General features: G+C 35.7%; 1 protein-coding gene across 1 annotated transcript; it reads right to left on the bottom strand.

The window, feature by feature from the left end:
- Positions 1-2,682: 2,682 nt before the first annotated feature.
- Positions 2,683-3,135, bottom strand: LOC118348927 (leucine-rich repeat extensin-like protein 6). The gene has a single exon (XM_035691515.1). The coding sequence runs from the start codon at positions 3,133-3,135 to the stop codon at positions 2,683-2,685; it is 453 nt and encodes a 150-aa protein (XP_035547408.1).
- Between the last annotated feature and the right edge of the window lie 17,814 nt (positions 3,136-20,949).

Consider the following 20,949-nt stretch of genomic DNA (forward strand, 5'->3'; position numbering starts at 1 on the left):
TAAATTACGGGTCTTATTTAAAAAAATTGAGAGGATCAAGTGACACGGCGATTCCACCTTTTGCGACATGTCACATTTTTCGAACATTGTCCAAAGCTCGGGGATTTGGTGAAACCATAGCATAGGCGAAACCCGGCAGCCCGCCCAAAGTTTGAAAACTTTTTATTTTTGAAAAAAAAAAAAATCCAGAGGAATTTGATCAATACCCAAGATGTACGGTCCATCCTACTGTGGAAAGTAATGACCAAGATGAAAAAATATTTAAAGCCCTTTTAAAGTGATTTTGTCTACTCGCCATGGGAGTTGTAATAAATAGCACAAATCATGTAACAGAGTCTACTGCATTGAATTATTGCAGAGAGAGAGAGAGAGAGAATAGGCCATTAGAATTGAGAAAGTTTTTTGATTTTATTATTCTTAAAATAATTGAATTATTCTACTCATAATTCATATACCACATATTTGATAAGAGAATAAAATTAAAAAAATCATAAAAAAGTTGGTGTGTGGTGTATGAGATTTAGAAATAGAATTTTTCATTGAGAAATCTTGGTGGAACCCCTAATGACATTAAAACATACTGTCCCAGTTATATTGGCCTACAGACAATATCTTTTTAAGCTTTGTACAAATGCATGGTGCTTTTTGTTTTCTTTCTTGTATCAGTCACTCTTAACCCTTTTTCATCTTTTCCTATCAGAGAAAGGATCATAAAGAGGCACCAAATCGTAATGTCTAGTATTAGAATCATATTTTCTTGAATTTAAATTTAATATTTTATTTAATTTTTAATTTTTATTTAAATTCTCACGAGTGTTTTAATTGATGGCTAGTGCCTGCCTTGTTTGGATGTCCTAGACCTGGACCCCTCCCTCCACCATCCATCATTCCATCTTACCTGCCTTCCACCCAATCGTACCTCCAACTTGTCCACCTCTTTTGCTCCCATCCACATTTTATTTCTCTCTTTCCTTCTTTCTGTTTGTTTCCTCCAATCAGAATGTGTCTAGCAGCTCACTTGCTGGCTCCCTGCCAATGTTGCATAATGGCATTTGAGATTTCTCAATTCCACCACGCAGGCAATACATTCATGATCAAACGGTGCACGATCTAATTGAGCGCTTATAAAATATATATATATGGACCACTTTATTAAACACTTTAAGAAAAGGGTCTATATGCCTTTCTTCCCCTTAATTTTCCTGTTTATGCCGAGAAAAGGACATGCCACTCTATTTGCACATGGAACTGTGAGAGAAAAGCACAACTTTGGTGCACCATATTCGTGACAGCACAGTAATAAAGCAACAAGTCCTCTCATCAACCTTTATATATATATATATATATATATATATATATGATTGATGGTGGCCACCCTTGCAACTTTTGAGGGTTGGTTTTTGAGGAGCTAAATTATGAATCTGCAGCAGCCAACCGTTCATATATTTCACTGTTTATACAGTCCCATATGTAGAATCCTCGATGTCAGAGAATAGGACCTTCCTTCCAGGATCCTTTGTGTACAACGTACGCGATTAGTCGGAACTACATTGTATGAAGTGCCTCGCATATTTATCTCAACAAAAATCATGGGTTTCACTGCTGCGGAATACATAAGAGAGGGAAAGAAATGTTGAAAGGAGGGCTGGGCTGGCTCAAAGTTTATAGAAAATAGTAATAATACAAAGCTGTTTGGTGTGAATAAAAAATTGTTTCGGGAAAAAAGTTTTTGACATTGGAGAATGTAGAGCATCAAGTACGAGACTTGTAAATTTTTTTTTGTTTTTTTGTAAAAATTCCAAAACGAAGAGCATCTTTTAACAGTGATATCTTTTGCCTTATGGCTGGATGTGGGTCTAAAAAATTGAAATTTCTTAGAATAGTAACTTTTAACTGCTCGGCGAAGTAAGGCTCGTTGGACAAGATTTCAACTTCTTCAGAAATTTTTGAATTTGGACCGATTTATGTTGCATCTGATCATCAGCCACCCTACATTAAATGATAAAGTAGAACTATTCTACCAGGAATTGTATATAAAATGTGATCTGCAATTATATGCAGCAGGAATGGTCCTGCAATTATTGGCCATAAATTCAGATCAGCACCCAAATCCACTTCAGCATCAGATAAGCAAAATCGTCTGGACAGTGACTGTTTTTAGCATCACTGAATAACTGATAATTAGGTTGACTGAACTACAATCCGTCCATCACCATCTGGATTCTGAGCCAAATGAAAGTAATTCATATATAATCACGAATGCTTTAAGAGTTCGATGGGGCACTAAAATCCCTTAAGAAAAGTGACTAGTTGATCTCTTACTTGCATAAAATATTTTGTATTGAACGGAAATAAAATTTGGTACAATTTGTAACAAATTACAGACCACGTCCCTGGACAGAGAGAAATAGAAAGAAAGAGGGTGAGAGGGAGTACTTGAAATGAGTCAGAATTCCTGGTTTTCAGGTCCCAGTGCACGGAAACCATGGTTCACCTCTTGATCATGCAGAGTGAAAGAATGGAACTATCGTAAATACTGAAGCAACAACCAAAGACCCAAGTCTCAACACCAAATTTCTTTGCTTCTTTGAAGTTTGAAGATCAAGACCCTTTCTTTCTCTTACCTGCCAAGTTCCTAGATCTGCCAACCTGCCTCATTATTCCACCCTATTTTCTTTAACATCAAAACAACGAAATGAAAAAAGAAACCCCAACAGTAATGATCGTATAAACCAAAGAACCCGTCAACTTGATAGACTTGCCAATAGATGGAGGAGGAGGGCTGTAGTAGTAGAATGGAAAGTAGGGAACAATTGGATTAGGTGGCGGCGGCGCCGGGTAGTTCTTGTTATAACTATTTGGCGGGGGATAGAAAGTGCCACCAATGACGGGTGGGGGTGGAGAGTAGTAGTTGTAGGAGCCGCCAGAGCTGGGTGGGGATGGCGGAGGTGGGCAGTTGGAAGTGGTGGGGGATGGTGGAGGCGGGGAGGGCGGTGGGGGTGAGGGAACTTGGTTGCAAGGATTCTCACATGAGGAGCACATTGTGCATTCGGTCTGGTACTTGGACGAGGTGGCTACTGCTGTGCTTGCCATTGCCTGCATAGACATGATCATCAGGATCAGCTGGAGGGACATCGGATACACTCTTGTTAATACATGGCTTCTTCTTTCCATTGTTTGAAAGAGATGGAACATTTTCGATAGATTCTGAAAAATGTAAGTAAAGATAACAAGCAGAAGAAGAAGAGGATGAAGTTGTGGATGAGGTTTTCAGAAGATTGAGTGAGACTTAAAAATGGGCAAAAGGGTGAGTGCATTTAGCTGAGAGAGTGAGAGAGAGAGAGAGGGTAGGAGTAGTGGCCAAGTGAGTGTTAAAGAGAACTGTGGCAACGTGTTCCCGTGGCCATACCCTTTTCATGAGGGGTTAAAAAAAAAAAAAAAAAAAGAAAAAACCTCAAAAAGAGGAGCCCAAGCTGTGATATACAAAGTCGTAAAAGACGACACCGACACGTTTTACTTTTGCAGCCACATTTGAACACTGGTACGCGGAATGGAAGGTTAATTGTGACCAACTGTTCAAATATGGGAGGCTAGTATGGGAATTTAGGTCTGAGTATTGAGAATTTTTAAAATAATTTATTATTTTTATTATTATTATTCACGTAATATCAATATCTCACTATTCAAACCCAATCTTAATCAATACAAAATGATTAAGAATTAAACTGATCTGTCAGTTCATCAAAAGGAAAGGAAATCAGTATGTAATTACTTGCTAATTAAGCTGCCACCTTTGTCAATGATGACCGTTAAAAGAGGTCAAAAAAAATAGAGAGAGGAAAATAATGATATTAAATAATAAGGAGGCGTTAGGCTTGACATGTAGTTGAGATGTTCACACGTGGGAGCATTAAATTGGCTGGTTCTTGTGGTGACGTGGTCCGGGGGAGCGTAGTCGTGAAGAAGACGCAAGCTGCAGTGTTGCACCGTGTGACGTGTCGTCCTCAGCCTTTGTGGGTGAGGCACTAGTCTCCTTAGAACATTGACATTTGATTCATTAAATTTATCTTTAAATTTTGATAAAAAATATATATTTTTCATATATCTAAAACTTTCTTATCCATAACTCTACATTGAATTAGCTATTGAATTCATCAAAATAATAAAATAATAATATTTTTTTAATAATAATATTTTATTTTTTTAATAATAATATTTTTTTTATATTTTATAATTACACTAATCATATATTAATTAATAATTTAATTTAATTCTTACATTATTATTACAAGATAGTTAGAGATTAAACGTGAATAAAAATGACCATTGGAGATTAAAAGTGAATAAAAAATAAATTTGATAAGTGAACAGTAGCTCTTTAAATTTGAAGAAACCTATAAATTTACTGTACCTCAAAGTTTTACATTTATCTCTTTGGCTAATCAAATGCAGCTCTCTTTTGATGAAATTCATTATATTTTACATTTGACTAAGCTTTTGATGAAGCCAATGTCAATGCTCTTATTGATATACAATGAAGTAAATAATCTGGTGTCAGCTGTTTGGGAAATTTCACGACACTTTTTTTTTTTTTTTAATTTTGGGTGCAAAGGGAAGGTGAATGATCACATGAATACAACGCTATATTTAGATATTAGGATAATTTATATGATTTGAATTGATATGTTTTGAATTGTTACGTGAATAATAATATTTTGATTTTATTAAATGTATTTAAATATAAATAAATTAAAATATGCGTTTAAATATATATACTAGACATGTTCAATGTTGTGAAAGATTTAAATTTTTTATAAAAATTTAAAAAATAATAAATTTTATCAATAATTAGTTTAAAATGAATTGAGATGACTAGAGTTATTTCAATAACCAAACACATCCTTATATTAATAAAAAATTTATACAACTTCCTATTATTTACATAATTTGTATACATTAGATATTTTTTAATTTTTATTATTATTTTATTAAATATTTAATATATAAATAATAAATAGAAGAATTAACTGATAAAATGCGACACATCATCATGAATTCTACGTAGGACGTATTTTCCTCCTGTTGGAGTGTTCCCTCTCACATTATATTACTAAGTCCAGAATAACCTCTTGAGCGACCTTCAAATAATTTGTTAATTTGTTATAAAAAAAATATTCCTGTGTTAGTCTCATATATCTGCCTATACTTAAAAGTGCGTATAATGTTACTATTTATTACTGTTTATCATGAACAGTAACTCTAAATCTGCCGGTTTTTTTTTTTTTTAATCTTATCTTATCTTATCTTATTACTATTCATTAACTATATGATGAACGATGAACAGTAAAGATTTTTTTTTTATTCGTGTGAATGCCAATGTGCGACGTAATACCGCAATCGTGCATAGGGAATGAGAGAGAGGAAGAAAGAAAAAGTGAAAAAAATATTGATTTTTAAGTTTTAAATGATCAATAAAGAAGTTTTTTTTTTTTTCTTCGCATGTTTTTTTTCACATATCCTATTACTGTTTATTATATCATACACTAAAAATCAACTTTAATTTATACAATACTAATTTTTTATCATTAAATAAATGATGAAATTTTACTGTACATTTTTAAGAGAAAAAAACTATCTAATTAATTTGAATTTTTAATATAATTTAAATTTCATAATAAATTATGAACATAAATAAATAATAATTTTATTCTTATACATTAGACTATTTTAATATTTGAAATTACACTTTATTTATTTCTTCAATTTGACAGATGTGGCAAACGTGCTTTTCTCTTATCAATTAGAAAATCTTACGCCATACAGGATTTTACACAAGTACCACTAATTTCAAAATAACCAAGCCATTTATAAAATACTAATATTTCATCATTAAATAAATAATGAAATTTTGTTAAATATTTTTAAAAAAGTATAACTATATAAATAATTAGAGTTTTAACATAATTTAAATATGATAATATTCTTAATTAACTAAAGAGAACTGCTACAACTAATAAAAAAGTAACCTGAAAATATGTCATGAATATGTATTTCATTTTTTTATTTTTCTTTTCTTTTTTTCATGTATTTTTTTAATCATCATAAACATTTTTAAAAAAATAAAAAATTTACAACATCATTGGATCAGGAGGGAATTGACAATCTATCTCTTCTCAAACAAAATTATTGAGTTCGAGGAAGAGATTAATAGATTCTTAGGTTTTCAGAAACTTTTATATATTTTTTAAAATATTATTTAAATATAAAATATTTTTTTATTTGTTAATCTAATCATTACAATTTTCTTAAATATAAATTTTTTAAATTTAAAACAAAAACTACATTAAAAAATTATATTCCAATAATATTTTAACTTTTATAATATTTTTATTTTAACTTTTTTTCTCTCATTTTCTACAATCAAATAAAACATCTTAATCCAAATAATTTTATATATTACTATTCACAAACCATGTCACTACTATTAATACATCGATCCAAATCATATCTAAGGATATGATGTCTACGTGTGTTGTTTTTTGAAAGACGAGGCTGCTGCTGGTACATTAAAATTTTTAAGATTTAAATCCAACCCTTCATTTTACCACTTCTCATTTTTTTTTCTTCGGTTGGATTGCTTCGATTTATGCAGTGAAGTACTATCACTATCACAAAAATTCTCCACATCTCTTTTTACTTGTTAGGTACAGAAATTAAGTTCATAAGAAAATTCTCTATATACTACTTATTTTACTTATGATTACGTTTTCTTTTTTTTAATCCAAAACATATTTATATTTTACAAAATAAATTATTTTTTAACTGGGCAAATGTGCCTCGCACATTACCCAACCGCTAGTATATATATATATATATATGATCATGCTAGCGGGTCTTAGCACCGTTAGTTATAAATTTTTTATTTTTATTTTTTTAAATATTATTTTAACATTCTTCATTAAGAAAAAAATAAAAAATATATATAATTTTATTGATAGTTACTTTCTTAATTATTAAGTAAAAAAAAATTAAAATATATAACATTAACTTTGAAGAGCTCCACTAATATTATATATATATATATATAAGGTCTAGGGTGTTAGGGAACAAGTAGTACACAAAATCGATCCAAGAATTATTTGGACGGCGCTATAGCTTGTAAATGTGAAGAGCGAGGTATATTATTTAAAGCTGGCTATAGGTATGATTTCGGTGACAAAAGCCCGCCCGCGATCTATGATATGGAATTAGCTAGCGCCGTCCACAGCATCTAATTTCTTTCCAGGCTGTTTCGATCGGTGGCATTCCCTAGCTAGCTACCACAATTAATAATGTTTGTAACCATATATATATATATAATTTGGGTTATGATCATCGTGACATCATTCGTCATAAATGAGTACTCTTTTAATGTTTGTGTTATGGTCATCAATTTTCAAGATATAATAATATTGTTAATTTCGGATCGAATTTATTTCTTTATGAATAAATTTAAAATTCCACCGATCCGACGTGATCTCCAAGTTAAGGGTTAACTGATTGGTATAAAGTGAGAGTGGGGGAAATGGTTTCTTTCAAAAGCTCCAACTAAAAAACTTAAAGAACCTTTAACTTTACTCTCCTTGCTTTTTCTCTTGATCTTGTTGCTTAAGGGAGCTTCTACACCTCTTGAACCTTTTCCAATTTCTTTCCCCACCATGATTGCCTTTCTTGGAGTTGGAGTTGCCTAAAGTGTAAACGTACAGGAATATGGCCACGGATATTGGGAATTAGGCGAGGAGGGGGAGCTGATAATTCTATTTCAACCCATTTCAACCATTTTGAATTTGAGTGGATAGAAGAATATTCATATTCAGAGTAGTTTGGATTCAGAGATGAGTTGAGATCGTTTGTAAATAATAAAATAAAAATTAAATTATTTATGGTAATGATAAGATGAGATGAAGTAGTATGAATTTTAAATTCTCATGAGTATGCGGTTTAAATAAATGAGCTGAATTTATCCAATTAATCATTATAATTAATAAATTTGATATATTTGAAGTACAAGTTATATCAATTGTACTAAACATTCATGGTGAGATTTATGGCCAAAGCTATATTCTCTGCACGTGTAGATCTAATTATATATAGCAAAAAATTGGTTTTTAAATTTTAAGATTATACGAGTCAATAGTGGATTTTACGGATTAAATCGTTATTAACTCATTTCTTAATTGTGTCTATTTATTGAGTTGACCTTGTTTAACCTAAACCTAAATAATACTAAACTCCCAAGTCTTTAATTTCATATTAGACTTGAGTCAAATGCACAAGTTGTATTAGTTTCCCTGCCCTAGATATAGAAGCTGGGTATCGGATGGATGAGACCATGCAACTTTTCTCTCATTACAAGAAAACTGTTTATTTGTTGTCAGTTATTTTTTTATATAATAATAAGTTTATTCTCATCATAAATGGTCATTTTTATCGTAAATAACTCGTTAAAAATGTTCATTTTTCTTGTAGTGGCCGATCTAGAAATGTTCATTTAATCAATATTTTCGAAGTAATTAATTACCGGGACTTCATTTTTGTTAGCACGATAATGAGGACTACTTCACCAAGATATTTAACTACTAGCTAGTTTTTGGTTATATAGCTAGTAGCTAGCTATAACCAAAACCAAAGTGACAAAGGAGCAGTAATAATTAAGTTGAAGCAATATATGAATCATATGATCATACCGCCTATTGAATTGCGGATAAATTAGTTGGATATAATTATATATATGTATAAAGGAGGTGGTTGTGGTGGATGAATTATGTTAATGTTTTGTCATGACTAGGTGGGTAACTCAGGATCACCAATTGTTGTCATGTAGCACCAACTTAACTAAAATTGACAGAATGTCTTTGGAGTTTGGACTCCTCTGCATACTAATTAGCTTGTAGACACGAATGACATTGCTTGCATATATAGGATCATATATATATTTATATATATATATATATATATCTTCTCCATCTCTTTTTTAATTATATATGTTTTATATTTTCTATCATAGTATCAGAGTCATTAGCTAACGCCAAGTTTAATCTAAAAGACTATTTTTTTAAAATTTCTAGTTTTACCTTTCACAAAATTTTCATCGTCATTCAATTATGTCTCATCTCAAATCTACGCATGATTTGAAGTATCCTTATTAGCTATTGACGTTTTAGTTTATTGTAGGGCTGTACAGAAACCTACGCAACCGGTTGCCGTCGATGCGAACCGGCCGGCCGCGTCAGGAACCGGCAGGAACCGATGGAGAACCGGCCGGCGTGTGGTGGAATATTACAAAAATCGACGTTCAGTGGTTCGGTCCCGGTTTGAAGATCGGCCAGACTACTGAACCGACCGATATCTTAATTTTTTTTTTTTTAATATACACTAATCAAAATGACGCCGTTCCACTTAAGTTTAAATGGAACGGCGTCATTCTATACCTATATGTATACGATAGATAATAGAAATGACTCCGTTTGGTATTAAACCAAATGACGTCGTTTTATTTAGGACGTTAAAAAAAATATATATGTCTGAAACAACTCTATTCCACTTAAACTTATATGGAACGGCGTCGTTTCGGTATGGAGTCTTCTTCTTCCCCAACCTTCTTCCATTTTTCGATCTCTTCTGCAACTCTCTCTCTCTCTCTCTCTCTCTCTCTCTCTCTCTCCTATTCAACTCTCTCTCTCTCTCTTCCGCAGTAGAATCTTGCCGATAGGGGAACTGATGCCGACAGAGAACCGCCTCCATCGGTTTCCTCCTTCCCATCAACTGGTTACGGTCGGTTGCTCCCCCAGTTTTTTAGACGTTGGTCGGCGTCAATTTTGCCCAAAAACCGTGCCGATAACGTCGATTTTCACCCCTAGTTTATAGTAAAAATTATTCGAAACCTCATAACTATTTTTGGCCTTTTGATTTTGGGCCTATAGTTGACCAAGTCACCAAGGCTATATATAGTCTATTATTGGCCATAACTTTAAATTTGATGTTCCAGTTGCCATACACTTCATCACCAATACTACTTTTATCATCTCATTGGTGATCAATCAATGAATTTGAAGTCTACACTCAAATTTCAAACTCAGGATCTCTATCTTGACTTTGAGAGAGGATGTTGGAGATAATATCAATTGAAGAATTTGATTTGGTATTATCTTGATTTTATTTTATTTTCAAAATTATCAAATCAAGAGATTTGATTTTCAAATATATGTACCTTATCACTTCACTTTGTAATTTCTCTATAAATAGCAATGGTCCCTCTTTAGAACGGATGGACCGTTTTCAAGGGCTCAACACCCTCCAATAAAAGCTTGACCTCAACACTCCATACACTAATTTTATGAGGAGCATCAAACTTTAGTAAATTGAAAATGTCATCGTCTGAAAACACAAAAACACACAAATACGATACGGCTTCCGAGCCCCTCCTGAAGAACAAAACTCCATCTTAGAGAAGAACAATTTTTGCCGCACCCCTTCCTAATTGCTGCACGACAAAATCTAATGTCCCAAAAATAAGATCCACGAATGTGATGAGAATTCATAACTTGAAAGGCCTCAATATGCCCAATGATTCTAATAACCATAGGTAAAATTTCTAATACCTAACCACGTGCTGGATCTTGCAAATATATTAGTAGTAGGTTTTGAAGACGATCGGTTTGGGGTGGGCATAATTGTTAGATCAAACTTTTTTTTATCTACTTAGATACCAATCTAGGTCTAGGAAATGGCCAACAAAGCTAGATTCATAGAAAAGTACCTACATTGAGTAGGGGTGATAAACGATCCGGTCAGACCAAAAGGATCGACTGTTTCGGTCTGGACCGGACCAGATCGAGACTGAGACCGGTCGGTCTCGGTCCACGTTTTAGAGGATCGAAAAGTTTCGGTCTGGTCCACAGTCTAGGATTTTTCCAGATCGGACCAAATGAAAAATAAAAATAAAAAAATATTTTATATATATTATTTATATAATAATTGTACGATTAACAATATAAAATTTTAAATATGTTATTAATACTTGTTAATATTCTATAAATTAACAATATTTTATATATATCATCATCTAACCTATCACTATTAACAATATAAAATTTTAAATATGTTATTAACACCTGTTAATATTCTATGAATTAGCTAATATATAATATCAATTAGTTAATTATATAAATTAATAATATAATTTTTATCTAATTTATTATCATTGATCATATAAAATATTTTTTTATTGAGTTTGTTACATAATCCATAATAATAAGTCACTTAATTTAATTTAGTATTTTAAATAATTTTTTATTAATTATTTAAAAAAAATAAAAAAATTAGGCCGTCCGGTCCCTTTGGGTGTTCGGTCTGGTCCGGTCCCGAAAAATGATGGACCGAAAATATTCGGTCCATCGTCAGACCGGATCAGACCATTTGCACCCTTAACGTTGAGGGTCATCATCGGCTTGAATGGATATTAGAAGATAGGGCCACAACAGTGTGATGGAAGCCTCACTCTCACTAAAATGTTTGTGGCGTGTTGGGAGATTGAATCTAGGGTTACCTCAAGGCAACACCAAGATCCGATTGGTATGATGGTGAAAATTAAGACTAACTCGGGCGATCACTCAATTCTCGAAAATTAGGGTGACAAAATATAAGCTTCACTTTTATTGAAAATAGCATAATGCCTAAATTACAATGCAAACCCAAAATAAATAGTACTAGGGTTCGGTTAGCCTTTCCCCACATATTCCCTCTAACAACTTCTTTTGAAATTTGAAATCACAATCCAAAAACAAGTTAAACTTCTAAAATTAAGGAAACAATCCCAACAACTCCTAAAATAAAGAAAACAAACTTAAACAAATTAACAAATAGATAATCTCCCTAATTTGAAGGAGATATTAGGTGAATCCTCTAGCAACCGTCCAATCCCCTAAAATCAAGGGGTTTGCCTCCTCCCCTAAATTCAACAGATTTGCCAATTAACCTCTAAAATAAAGGAATTTGGCTAACAACTTGATCTTCCTCTAGTTAACCTTGTCTTGGGCGCCCAAGGACCCATCACCCGATCCATGCATGCACTCCAAAGCCACCCTCCTTGCCTCAGCACGCCTAGCCCTCCTAGTGGCATTACGAATAGTCCTTCTTGGATCTCCATCAATCCTCCCCCCTTCAAGACCGACCTTGTCCTGAAGGTCCAAATCTAGGAATTGATTCTTGAGAACCCAAACACTCTCCCATGTAGCATCTCCGGTTGGGAGCCCTCCTCCATTGAATCAAGGCTTTCGGTTGCCACTTGGCCACCCTTCCTCACATACTCTCTCAAGTCATTAGGAACCTTGGCCTAACTCCCTCTCCATGCCCCCCATCTTCCACTTCATGTCCCTCACTCAAGCCCCTCAGTTGGGAGGCCAATCTGATAGCAAAACATTGCCCCTTGTCTCAATAGCTTCTCCATCTCATTAGGCCCCACGGCCTTACATCCCCATCTTCCATTCATCCTAATGGTCACCCATTTGCCCCCATCATAAACTCCATAGTCATTTTTCTATAGTCCGAGACTATCTTCCCTAACTCCTCTAGCCATTGCACACCCAACACAACGTCCAACCCCACAATAGGCAAAAAATATAAATCCACTACAATTTCAAGGCCTTGTGTTTTCAAACATACTTTTTTAAATAGGCAACCCATTTGCCCCCATCATAAACTCCATAGTCATTTACCCCACAATAGGCAAAAAATATAAATCCACTACAATCCACCTCATCTTCTCCCTACTAGCTATCTTGACCTCGAATGAAGTGATAGAAGTCATAGGCAACCCCAAGCTCTCGGCCACTTTAGAGTTGATGAAGTTTAGGAATGAGCCATTATCAACAAAAACTGTTACCTCTATCTTGCCAATATGAGCTTGTGTTTTCATAATTCTAGGCCCCACAACACTCGTCAATGCATGGATAGAAATTTGTGGATCTCCCCTCACGACTTCATCTTGTTCTTGCTCTTCTCGCCCTTGGTCTTCCTCCCCTATGTCTTCCTCTTCCTCCGACTCCATCTTTATGAGAGAATTTTGCTTGGCTTTGCATCTCTGGTCCATTGTGAACCTCTCATTGCAATTGAAACAAAACCCCTTCTCTCTTATTTATTGTATCTCTTCCCAAGGTAGCCTCTTCGCTCTCGCGGGTAATGGTTTGGTTCCACTTTATGCACCTCCACTAGGACCTCCCAGTGAGAAGTCCTTGCTAAAAGTTTGGTTTGCATCAAACTTGGGAACCATTGGGGGTGGTTTCCTCACCTCCAAACAGCTATTCTTCCTCAAATTTTGGAGTTGATCATCCTTAATCCGTGCAACCTCCAAGGCTTGCATCAAGGTCTTCGGCTTCTTAAGTTTTACCTCTGCCGCCAACTCACTTTTCAAGCCGCCCACAAAGGTCACAATGAGGGCCTTCTCCGACCACCCATGTACTCTAGTGGACAAGTACTCGAACTCCTTTTGATAATCCCTTAAAGATCTGGTTTGTTTGATCTTTGAGAAAGTCTCATGGTAGTCCATATACTCGGTTGCCCCGAACCTCCTCAAAAGCTCCTTGACAAACTTCCTCCATTTCAACTCCCTCCTTTGAGCTCCATATGTCTTCCCCATCCATTGCCACCATTGGTTGGCCTCCCCCTCAAGGAAGTAGGTGGCATAGGACACTTTTGCATGGCCCTTTATGTGGTTCTATTCAAAGTATTGCTCGGCTCTACTAACCCATGTGCTCAGGTCATCACCATTGAACTTTGTCCATCTTTGGCTTGAGAACTTCCCCCCTACGTGCTCCTCTCCTCACATCACGGTTCCCTCTTTCTCCTTCACTTTCCCCAGTTGATTTCTCATGAGTGCTTGAGGAATCTTGAGAAGATGAATCCGAGTTTTCCACCCTCTCTCATCGTTGGCTTCTTCTAGATCCAACAGAACCCTCCGGACTATGGGCTCTTCTCCTATGGTGCCTCCTCTCTCCATTCCTCCTTTCATCCACCAATTGGTGGAGCACCTTCTCTAACCTTCCAAGCCATTCATTGGAGGTAGTGTGTTGTGCCTCCAAAGTGGCTTCAATGTTCTCAATCCGCTCCTTATGAGTTGGTTGTCGATTGGTCATGGCTTCCTCTCCTTGTGCTGGACGCTCTCAACAAAAGCACCAATGATAGAAGCCTCACTTTCACTCAAGTGTTTGTGGCGTGTTGGGTGATTGAATCTAGGGTTACCTCAAGGCAACACCAATATCCGATTGGTTTGATGGTGAAAATTAAGACTAACTTGGGCTATCACTAAATTCTCGAAAATTAGGGTGACATAGCATAAGCTTCACTTTTATTAAAAATAGCATAATACCCCAATTACAATGCAAACACGAAATAAATAGTACTAGGGTTCGGCTAGCCTTCCCCCACTTATTCCCTCTAACAACTTCTTTTGAAATTTGAAATAACAATTTCAAAACAAGTCAAACTTCTAAAATTAAGGAAACAATCCCAACAACTCCTAAAATAAAGGAAACAAACTGAAACAAATTAACAAGTAGATAATCTCCCTAATTTGAAGGAGATATTCAGTCAATCCTCTAGCAACCGTACAATCCCCTAAAATCAATGGGTTTGCCTTCTCCCCTAAATTCAAGGGATTTGCCAATCAACCCCTAAAATCAAAGAATTTGGCTAACAATTTGATCCTCCTCTAGTTGACTTTGTCTTGGGCGCCCAAGGACCCATCACCTGAGCCATGCATGCACTCCATTGCCACCCTCCTAGCCTCGGCACGTTTAGCCCTCCAGTGGTATTACGAATGACCCTTCTTGGATGTCCATCACGGTGATGGCAATGAGAGAGGGCAATGTAGAAAGGGTGGCTGGCTTCGGTCTATGGGTCACGACAATTACGTTGGTAAGCAAGGGAGAAAGGGTGCCGAGGGTGCAATTTGTTTTGGTGTGATGGCTGGCTCTGTGGTCCATCAGTCACAATAGTTTTGCACGGGAGAAAGGGTGCTGAGGGATGGGTTTTGAATAAGAAGAAGAAGAGGGTCTGTGATTAAAATGGATTTATGTGTCATGCGCCTCAAGCTTTCTTGTTAGGGACCCTAGTCAAGTCCCTAAACACTAAGACCTCCGTGCCTAGGATCTCCTTGTGTTGAACGAGAACTCGTTCCTCTCTTGCTTAACTCGTGATCAAAGGTTACCAAGATGGCAACTTTGGTAGGATGAGGTTAGGTGTTTAGGCTTGGCTTGGCGTGTGAGTTGGTGAGAATGATGATGGCTTGTGAGGTTGCAATGGGTGATGGAGGCGCACGACAATAGATGAAACTAGGGTTGGCGCCACTTAGGATTTAGGGTTAGAGTTGGATGAAGGAAGATGGGATTAGGGCAAAGTGTTGGGCGGCTAGGGTGGACGGCAACAAAGAGTGCTTGATTGATTGATTGGTTGAGAGATTTTAGGAAGGACTCCTAAAATCTTGGGACTCCAATAAGGAAAGATATGGCCAATTATGGGTGAGGATATGGTCAACTAAGGTTCCAAACTTATAGGAACCCCAATATGAAATGGGAGGTGGGCGGCTAGGGCTAAACCAATTAAGGTAAGTATTGGCCGAAGATGGTAAATTGGCTAGGGCTTTATGAGAGTGGTGGCAAGACTATTTATGGAAGTTGGATTAGGGCAAACACTATAGTTGGGCGGCACCAAGGGTTTACTTGGATCAAATGAGGCAATTGATGGATTATGGCAATGAACAATTCGAAGAACACAAAGTATTCTCAAGAATAATCCAAAGAGCAAACAATGAACAATGCACATAAAATAATTGTATCAATAGAGAAACAATGAAAGACAAGAAAGTTAATGGAAATTACTTATAAGATTGATAGATTGAATCACACTTATTCACGAATTGTAAAGTGTGATTCTCTTCTTAGGGATTCACGAATTGCACCCCAAAGAGCCCAAGTGCTAAGCACCAAAATGTATGATCTCAATAACAAAGCTGCCCAAAAGGAATTTGTCAAAAGATGTACAAGAAAAGACTAAGGGTCCTATTTATAAGAGTTAAAACTTGGAAACCTCCAATAGGTCCCTTGCAAATAAATAATAATTAAATAAAATAAAAAGAAATAAGATAATGCCATGGACCTATCTTGGCCGTGACATGCATGGCCCATGGTGGGCTAGAATGGTGCATGGTGGTCTTCGGGTTGGACCATGGCTAGGTGGCACAACATGGCTTGTTGATGGTCATGGCATAGTGCCATGCACGGACTTGCTGATGGACATGGCCTGGTGCCATGCAAGGCCTGATGATGATGAGCCATGTGTGCGTGCTGCATGACCCAGGCTAGTGGCATAGGCACTGGATTGCAAGGCATGGACTAGAGCCAAGCGATGGATGGCATGCCCACCTGGCATGCCTGGTGGGCATGCCACTGGCCTGCTCTGCAAGGCACGAGCTGGAGCCGTGCGCTGGATGACATGCCGTGAGGCATGCCACTAGCCTTGCTGGTGTGCGGCGTGGGGCATATGTTGGGGTGTGCACAGGAGGGCGCACGCGCAGGAGCTTGCACGTGGCTGCGCGCAGGCGTGTGCGCAAGGGCTTGCGCAGTGGAGCGCGCAAGCTCACTGCGCAAGCTCATGAGCATTGGGGCACACAGGGCATGCGCTGGGGCACACGCAAAGGCGTGGGCGTGTGCGGGGGCACGTGCAGGGTGTGCACAGGGGCGCGCGCAGGAGCGTACCTTGCTGACCTGCATGCTGGGGGCCCCGTGCGTGTCACAGTACGGGCCAAGGCATGCGTGTAGGCTAGCCATGGTGTTGTCCTTGCCTTCCAAGGGCAGTGTCGAGGCTTGTCCCGATGCCACTTTCCTAGGAGTTTTAACATTTCTCTCATGGGTGGACGACGTGGCGAGTTTTGATTAGAAGATGTTTTTAAGGGGGGAGCAGATGGGCCAGCTATAAGATTTTCTCAAATAGGAATCAATACTTTGTATCTAAAATAATTGAGAATAGCATAGATGGTCTTCAAAGTCTATCTTTCTCACTCACTCTTCTCCATCTCTTTTTTCAATTATATATGTTTTATATTTTCTATCATATAAATATATACATATAAATATATATATATATATATATTATATCATGTATATATGGTGACATGCACTAACGTCAAGACAAATCTTGGGACCCTGATCTATGAATTAACAGGCCTGTTTTCCTGGCCTTCTGACCATGAACCTGTACGAAGAGGATTAACTCACTACAGTGATTAGAGTATTTTCATCGTCGATCCCATATGTGTCTTGCATATATGGCATATAAATTAACTTATTTTCATTAGACCGATTATTAATTTATTTTCTTTAAAGAAGAAGAAGAAAGATAGAAATAAAGGAAGAAATTGAAGTCTCTCACTAGAAACTCGATCGGTGTATCTTTGGCTGTGTGTGCATAGCAAGTGGAATTGGATACCTGGGGCCGGGGCTGCATGGGGTCCCATGCATCGATACCGGCCAGCTTTCTTATATTTAATATATTGTATATACAATGGGATTAATCTTAAAAATATTTAGAATAATGGTCGATCGAGAGCTAGCGTTGTATTGTAAAACTTCTTGAAAGCATAAAGAGATTCATAGGATTTTTTACTTCTAGCCATTTAGGTTTGAGAACTAAAAAGCCTACAAAGGAGAGTAGAGATTTTCTATAAAGAAGGAAATTCTAGTCTTTTACCTTAGAACCTTATGTGATGAGTCTAAAGGAAAACACAAGCCCCTTTATATAGGCAAGACTAGGGATCCTTACTACTCCTACATAACACTGTTCATTGAAAACCGAATTCCAGTTCCAGGTTCTGGCCTGGATCAAAACGGATCCAGAACCCAGATCGCAAAACCCAAACCAACACGGTGCGGGTGCGGGTGCGGGTACGGGTTAGGAACCTAGGTACCGAACCCGATACCCGATACCCGAGTCTTTTTAAATAAACCCCGTCTGATTAGTAACCCCCCCTCTCACTTCTCTCTCTCTCTCTCTCATTGCGCTGCGGCAGAAGCAAAAACCCTAGGTCTTTAGCCGCCGCATCTCCTTCGTCATTGCCGCATCTCTGTCGCCGTCAACCTTTGCCACTACGTTGTTGTTCCGATACTCTCTCTCTCTCCCTTGTAACTATGTTTCTATGCATGAGTATGTCATTGGGCGTGTGAACTATTTATCGTTGAGATGGGTCATGCAGTGGTAGATGGATGCTTTGACCATCTGTTTGCTAGTGGCCGTGTGGTTTTTTGAATATTTGGAAACTTATTTTTTTATAATTTGTATTGGGTATTAACTTGTTTATGGATTCGTTGATTCTCTATTTTAATTCATCTGTTTGGTTGTTGGGAAAGTTAAAGGAAAAAAGCCCAGATTTGTTTACTTTATCCTTTTCACTCTCTGTATGTATTCATATATGCCATGTTTGAGTCCAAGAGAAATTTCCATAAACACCACAGTTTGAGTCCAATCTATATGGAATTCTTGATGGTCAAGTTGATGGCTTTTTGAGCTTAAAAAGCCTTCTTTCATCTTTGTGTTGATCTTTTCTAAACCTTCTTATTCTTATGCCACCAATAAAAAGACAAATAATTTATTTGCATGAATAACTAGCGTTGAGCAAATAAAAAAAATTTAATAAAGTAATATAAAAAATAAAAATCCTGGTACCCAGATTTCTAGGTTTCAAAAACCCTAATCCACCTGGGTTCTAGCCCGGTTTTGACCCAGACCAATCCAGTCCAGGTTTCGGCCCGGGTTTAAAACTTGGGTTTCGGTCCGGGTATACCCCGATTCCCAAGTCGGAACCCAGATGAACACCCCTACTCCTACAACATTTGTGCTACCCTCATTATTTCATCCATAAAAAAATGGATGAAGCTACAGCTCCCGCTGGGGGCTCCAGCTGGAAGCTCCCGCTGGGGTTATAGTATGTGTTTTTATGTATTTTTTTTTTAAGTAATTTTTTATATAGATTTTTTTAATATTTTTTAAAAAATAAAATAAATTTAGAACATCATTAAAAACATTTCCTTAATTAGAAAGTAAAAAAAAAAAACCATTAAAAAATACTTCCTTAATCACGAAGTAAAATAAAAAATTATAAAAAAATATTTTTTATTTTACTTCGTGATTAAAAAAATATTTTTTAATAATATTATGAACTTTTTTATTTTTTAAAAATATTTAAAATTGTTAAAAAAATCTATATAAAAAATAACTTTAAAAAAAACACATAAAAATCACATGTTAGAATTCTAGCGGGAGCCCCAGCATTATTTTAAAAAAATAGCAAGGGTTAATCACTTTATTTATTAAGAGCAATTATTTATGCTTGATAAATGAAATGAACCACCTTAGAGAAGACAAATAATTTTACAGAAAAACCAAAAGTCTAACATGTATTCCTAAATATATTTTTTTCTCGGCATGTATTCCTAAATATTTGGTCATGCATTCACGTGGTGATGATATTCAATCTTTCTAAAAGTAGGACCCCATGACGTACGTAGCCTATTTCTTGTGAGCATTATTCCTGCAGGAGAAAGGCGAAAGAGGAATTCCATTTCCATTCTCGCTCTATAACGACATATGGATAAATTATATCACCGTTTTACATTAAAATAGAGATTATATTTATGTAAAATAATGTTATTTTTGTAGAAATAGTTGTATGTCTATCATTCTCCTAAATTTATAATATATATAATCTGAGTTTTGTATAAAATATAAAATAAAAAAGGTTCTCTTGAAATGGTTGGGCCTGCATGTAATGGTATTATTTCTACATTTTTTTAAAAAAATTATTTTTATAATAGCAGAGAAAAAGGAAGACGGTATTTATAGGAGATTTAAACTTGAAATCAAATGAGAAATTCAGAAATTAACAAAAAATTATTTATATTTTTTTTATAATAATAATATAAAAAAAAACACCGTTACATTGACTGCTATAAAATGTATCCTAAAATAATTATATTTCATTATTCTGAGCTGATTGGTATGGGTTGTCTGGATGTCTGATCCAGACAAAGGGCCGCAATTAGAATTTCGGTCCCTCGGGCCTCAACAAATGAGAATTAAGTGGGCCTACGTATGGTTTAATAGGCAATTTGATTGGGCTCCATGAATAGAGAAATCCTAACATTCTAGTTGTGAACAAGCCCAATAAGAGGCATGGCCCCATGGGACAATCTAATTTATCTAATACGTTGAAGTTGCTCAGTAGAGTTCATGGTATTAAAAAAATCTATATATCATCGTACTCTTAATATTTTTTTACGTGATATTAAATGATAGGCGCACAAATAAAATATAATAAATATTTTTTAATTATTTAATACTATATTATAAGATGATGAGATGATAATGTACACAAGGACCGTGATGTGTACATGGCCAGGTAATATCTCATAATGGAGTTTTATTTTATTTAAATCTATATTCATTGGATGCAGGATACATGTCTCTTTAATTGAATACAAAAAAATATGCATATCTTATCTAACCGCTCTAATTCTAGTAAAACTTAACCCAATTTATATTCATTACTAAATGTACAATTGGGTAATGAGATGAGATAATAAATTCTCAAAAGTTCTCACAATTTCCTTCTTAAATAACATTCAAACACAAAATACTTTTTAATCTTAAAATTTCATCTAATCATTATTTAATGATTACAATTTTTATAAATTTTAAAACGAAACACAAAAATCAAAGAACATTTTCAAACTTCAAAATAAAAATAATATTAAAAAAACATGTTTGAACAATTTTTTAACTTTATAGTATTTTTATTTAATATTTTCTCATTTTCCAAAACCTAAAAAAAATTTAACTCAAAATATTTAACTACTATTTGCA

This window comes from Juglans regia, chromosome 7, assembly GCF_001411555.2.
Source record: "Juglans regia cultivar Chandler chromosome 7, Walnut 2.0, whole genome shotgun sequence".
In the NCBI taxonomy this organism is placed as follows: domain Eukaryota; kingdom Viridiplantae; phylum Streptophyta; class Magnoliopsida; order Fagales; family Juglandaceae; genus Juglans; species Juglans regia.

Coding starts and splice junctions, on each gene's coding strand:
- LOC118348927 (XM_035691515.1), bottom strand. CDS start 3,135: ATGTCCCTCCAGCTGATCCTGATGATCATGTCTATGCAGGCAATGGCA.